The 5,841-nt window shown below is 41.8% G+C and overlaps 1 protein-coding gene across 1 annotated transcript in view; it reads left to right on the plus strand.

Annotated features, from left to right (window-relative positions):
* The window catches only part of Spcs2 (signal peptidase complex subunit 2), a 10,829-nt gene extending 9,006 nt beyond the window's left edge, over window positions 1-1,823 (plus strand). Inside the window, exon 5 of the mRNA XM_005357511.2 lies at window positions 882-1,823. Coding sequence (XP_005357568.1) covers window positions 882-1,068 — 187 coding nt within the window. The 3' untranslated portion in view covers window positions 1,069-1,823. The remainder of the gene's footprint in view (window positions 1-881) is intronic.
* Window positions 1,824-5,841: the final 4,018 nt, after the last annotated feature.

Here is a 5,841-nt window from a genome sequence, read left to right on the forward strand (position 1 = left end):
TCATGTAAGGTGGGGTGAATGGGCTAGCAGTCAGTGCTAGTCATGTAAGATGGGGTGAATGAGCTAGCAGTCAGTGCTAGTCATGTAAGGTGGGGGTGGATGAGTTAGCAGTCAGTGCTAGTCATGTAAGATGGGGGTGAATGAGTTAGCAGTCAGTGCTAGTCATGTAGAATGGAGTGAATGAGCTAGCAGGTTTTTTTCTAGCACGGCAGTTCTGAGATTTCTCTATCATAGAAGATACTCTCAGGATATACTTTGTCTTTTTCCTTGTGCCCAGTTAACAAAGGTCAGAGGTTGGGTTGGAGGAATGGCTCAGAGGTTAAAATCCTTACTGCTCTTATAGAGGACCGGGTTTGGTTCCTAGCACCCATGCAGCAGCTCACAGCCAGATGTAACTTGAGTTCCAGGGGATCCAGCATCCTCTTCTGGTTTTTCTGTCCTCCTGCATGCATTTTATACGCATAAACTCATGCAGGTGAATACATAGACATAGTAAATAAGTGAATATTTTTTAAAAGATCAGAGATGTGAGGTTGATTATCTTTAAGGAGTCTCCATTCAGTAGGGTAGTCCCTGATTCAGCATTGCTAAGCTTATCCCCACCTTTCAAAAACACTTAGTTGAGGTATGTTACTGCTTGAGTTCCTGTTTATTTTTTAATTGATTTTTAAAGTTAGCATATAAAGTGGTGCGTTTTGGGGGCATTTTCATATGTCTGCTCTCACTGGTCCTCCTCCCTCTTCTCTGCTGGTTCCCTTCCTTCCCCTTTAGTGCCCTCTTCCGCTGTTTGGTATTTTATTACTGTCGTCCCTGGCCCCGAGAGCTCTTCAGTTTTCCAGTCTGTTTGGTGTTTGATTTGTTCTCTTTGTCCTGATGCTTAGGTTCGATGACAAATATACCCTGAAGTTGACCTTCATCAGCGGGAGGACAAAGCAGCAGCGGGAAGCTGAGTTCACCAAGTCCATTGCTAAGTTCTTTGATCACAGTGGGACACTGGTCATGGATGCATATGAACCTGAAATATCTAGGCTCCATGATAGTCTTGCCACAGAAAGAAAAATAAAATAGCCAATTCTAAAAGCTGTCTTTTGCTGGATCATACAGTTACTGATGGGAAGGAAAGAAACAGAAAGTCTAAACTTGGTCAAGTATGGAATGTTAAAGATGCCCCTGTGTAGCCCATGCTGGATAAATCGAATATCCTTGCACAGATATGCAAAGCTATATCTTTGATGGCTAGCTGTAGCCCCCTTGGTCTGCTGGGTCGTTGTTGTCTTCCTTAAGAAACATTTTTGTAAAGTTGAGCATTCTTTTCCTTTGTACTTAATAGTACTTTATTTAGCATAGCTTCGTGCCACCACTAACCCACTGGGCAGTGGTGTTCACCTACAATCCCAGTACTTGAAAGGCTGAGGAAGGGGGATTGAGATTGAGGCCCTTCTGGACTGTAGAGCCAGGCCTCGTCTTGGGAAGTGGGTGTTGTTAACTTGTTGCTGACTTTGTGTTAATCCCTGCTTCAGCAACTGTTTCCTTCAGTCCAGGATACAACTTCTTATGTATGACAGCTTGCCTGTATACACCATTTTTGTGGGTGTGTATATATATTTGACTTGGGGAGAATTATTTTAAAAAAATACAAAATATTTTAATTTGTTTAAAATAGACCTGCCTATTACATTTTGTGCTCTTAACCAATTAAAGAAACCAGTGGCATTTTTAGTTTTATATTCTCTGTTTTCCACTAGTATGTTCCTGTCAATTTGTTTGTGCCCTTTATTAACTGCCATTTTCTAAAATTTTTTTCAATAAATGAAAGAAGATGTGAAACGTGGACTCCTAGTCGTGAAAGAAAAACAGCACAGCGAGTGCTTTACTGCTCGTGGTGGGCTCCCTGCTAGGCCACTCACTACTGTCGGGAGGCCTGCAAACCTGGGGCCAGGGACTCTGTTCCAGTGATGCTGATGCTCACTGCAGTCCTAAGAGGCAGGCACTGTTTCCCTTTCTTTACACACGAGGAAGCTAAGACACAGAAGTTAACAGTTTGCCACACAGATGGATCTAGAACAGGAACTTAAATCTTGGTGATCTGGCTCCAGAGGTTATGTTCCTTCACAGACAAAATAACAGTATTTATTTTCCCAACCGGGACAGAGAACTGGACACTTGACCAGGTCTTATGACCTTTAGGAATATTGCCCCTCTAGACTTCTGGGATTATAATTCTAAGTCTAGTACCCAAAACTATGTTCACCTTATACGAAAGCACCTGCTGAACACTGGCAATGTTGTCCCTTCTAGCAATACCCAAGTGAGACAAGACTGGCATGTATAATGTATATGCTCTTTCCTAAAAGCCTTTGGTAAGTCAAAGCTTACCAAAGCTTGAACTTCTAATCTGCCCCCCGTCCCCTCCTGGAATGTAACAATTTAGGGAGGTGGCTCACTTAGTTAAAGTGCTTGCCACGCAAGCATAAGAGCCCGAGTTTGGCCCCTAGAATGGATGTATAAAGAAGCCAGGTGTGGTGGTACAGTTGTAATCCCAGTAAAATGTTCAAATAAACCCACTTAGAGACTTGGACCGCAGGGATCTCTTACAGTTTTCCCCGTGCCTCAAGCCAGTTTAAGTAGTTCAGATGCATTGAATAAGCAGTTACCAGCTGCCAGCACTCCTGCACTGATGACGTTCCTCGTAGATAATTGTTGGTCACATGACCCAGAAATACTCTGCAGGCTCCAGCTTCACAGCTGGCACTCTGTAAGACTGCAGAGTACCTCCTGAGAGCTAGCCTCACACCGCAGCCTGTTTGGGATGCCACTGGGCTGTGGACCTATGGTGCCCTTTCCTCCTGGAAACCTAGAAGCCTATCGCATCCTCCTGTCTTTCACCTGTCTCTAAACTTAAATCTTCTCAAGCAGAAAGAACCAGTAAAGAGGGGAAAGGTCATTATTTACAAATTTCTGCTGCCAATACTTATTCATATGTATCTCAGAGACAGCGCATTTGCTTTAGAACTTCAGGGAATGGAAGAAGGCACGAGATCTCTCTCTGATTCACTCAGCCTGTGAATACCAAAAAGCAGTAACTGCTTTTCTCTCTACTCTCACTAACCTGACTGAGCCCAAGCCAGAGACCATAGGGCAAACCACTAGTCTTATAGTCAGACTGAGTTTTACAGAGTAACCCTGCCCTCGGTGACCACATCCCCTGTTACCAAGGGTGCACATGCTTGGTTCTCTTCTGAAAGCCTGATTATAGTGCTGGATGTGGTGATGCACATCAGAAGTCCCAGCACAGGGACAGGCAGGAAGATGGCTACAGTTGAGTTCAGCCTAGTCTACCTTCCTAGCTCGTTACAGGTCAGCCAGGGCCTGATATTCCGGTGGTGTCTGTGACCCCCTTTCTCAGAATATTTTGAGTTCCTATGTAGTTGCCGGTAAAGTATTTCAGAGGTGGTTGTAGAATCTGAGTAATGAGAAGTACTTGGAGAAACAAGAACAAACCAAACCCCAAATCAGTAGAGGAGAAGAAATAATTAAGACCAGGCTAGAAAACAATTAGGACAATTAGAAAACAATTTTTCAAAAAATCAGAAAAGGAGCCGGGCGGTGGTGGCGCACGCCTTTAATCCCAGCACTCAGAGGCAGAGGCAGGTGGATCTCTGTGAGTTTGAGGCCAGCCTGGTCTACAAGAGCTAGTTCCAGGACAGGAACCAAAAGCTACAGAAAAATAAAAAAAAAAAAAAAAATCAAATCAGAAAAGGTAGACAGCGACATAGATAGCAATGAAATTTTAAAAAGTCACTAAAAAGCCTTAAAATTTATATGACTTATGTAGCTATAGATGGCTTATCAAAATTAAACCAAGAAGAGATGAGCCATTTGAAGAGATCCATAATAAGCAATTGAGACTAAAGCAGTAACAAAATATTTCTCAACTGAAAAAATGAAAAAATTCAATCCCACAACAAGTTCTCTACTTAAATTTTCAGATGAAAATCTAAACCAGTGCTTCTACCAGTCCATGCTAAAGGAAAGGATCGCATGCTTTCAAACTCCTTATGAAACCAGTATTACTCTGGTAATCCAGTTTAAAGGCACAACAAAAATTGTAAGTCATTCTTCCTGATGAATACCCATGCAAAAATTAACTTAAAAAATTACAAACCAAATTCAAGAACACATCTACAGGCTGTTCACTTCAGTCCAGCTGCAGGAACGGTCGGTCCAGCATGCAAACCAGTGTAGGAATCCAAGGACAAATCACAGCATCATCTCAGTTGGTGAACAGTCGTGACTCCTGAAACTCACTCTTTAGACCAGGCTGGCCTTGAACTCACAGAGATCCACCCACCTCTGCCTCCCAAGTGCTGGGATTAAAGGCGTGCACCACCACCGCCTGGCAAAATGCAACATTCTTTCGTGATGGAAATCCCAAAGAGACTAGGAAAAGAAGAACCATTTATCTGAATATAATAAATATATATGACAAACCTATATTCACTATTACACCGAATGGAGAACACTGCATTTCCACTAAAATTAGCAACAGCAAGTACGGTTTCTTTCTCTACACTGTGGGATATATTGCTTGAATCTTAGCTAAAGCAACAAGATAAAAGGGATAAAAATAGGAAGGGAAGAAGCAGATGATAAGATTTCATACATAGAAGAACCAAAGACAACCAGAAAACAGCTCTGCTAAACACATTCAGCGAAATAGTGGGATGCACAATTACCATTATAAAAATCTTAAAAAGCATTGAGAAGAAACATGTTGAGAAAGAAATCAGGGAAACAATCCCATTTACGCCCCCCCCCCCCCCACACACACCCAAAGCCCTTGGAATAAAACAAAGAAGTGGAAGACCTTTAAAACAAAGATTTCAAAACACTGAGGAAATTGAAGCCCACCTATGCTTGCAGATTGTAACAATGAATGTTGTTAAATGGTTCTATGAATGAGAATTCTAAAGATTCAGTGCAGACCCCATCAAAAGTCAATGTTGCTTTCACAGGAGAAAAAGGAATCCTAAAATCTATGCAGAAACATAAAATACCTTGGATAATCAAAGCGGCATTGAGCAAAAAAGAGAAAGACTGATTTCAAGTTAGACTTTAGAGCTATAGGAACAGAAACAGCACAATATTGGCACAAAACCCCACAGAGCAATAAAACAGAAGACCTGATGTTAGCTCTTGCAACTACGGCTACCTTATAAGAACAAAATGTCAAAAACGCATGCTGGAGCAAAGTGCATTTTCAGCAAATGATCCTGGGAACACCGCATGTAGAAGAATGAAAAAGTTGACATCGCTCAATAGAGCACAGGAAAGGACTTTCTGAATAGCATCCAATCAGGAAGCAATACCAAGTACTGATGGAAAAGAAAGGATGAAACTAAAAGAGGCAATAGTGTGAAGAGACAGCCCCAAAAGTGAAATAGAGTCTTTGCTAGCTATATTTCTATACTAGACCATGTAGCCCAGGACCACATGTCTAGTGATAGTACCCCCCACACACACACAGTGTGCAGGGTCCTCTACAACAAACCCACAGGTTAATATGATCTAGGTGATTCCTCAATTGAGGCTTTCTTTAATGACTCTAAGCTATGTGATGTTGACAAAGCTAACTACAAGAAATTAACCAACCAACCAATCAAAAAAAGGAGTAATGAGTAGTTCTCAGAAGATGGAATCTAAAACAGCCAATAGACATACAAAAACATTTTTACTCTCTAGATATCAAAGAAGTTGAAATTGAAAATCCCTTGTAATTCCATCTGACCCCAGCAAGAATAGCAGCCATTAAAAGAAGGAAGAGGAGGAGGAGGAGGAGGA

Source organism: Microtus ochrogaster, chromosome 22, assembly GCF_000317375.1.
Source record: "Microtus ochrogaster isolate Prairie Vole_2 chromosome 22, MicOch1.0, whole genome shotgun sequence".
In the NCBI taxonomy this organism is placed as follows: Eukaryota; Metazoa; Chordata; class Mammalia; order Rodentia; family Cricetidae; genus Microtus; species Microtus ochrogaster.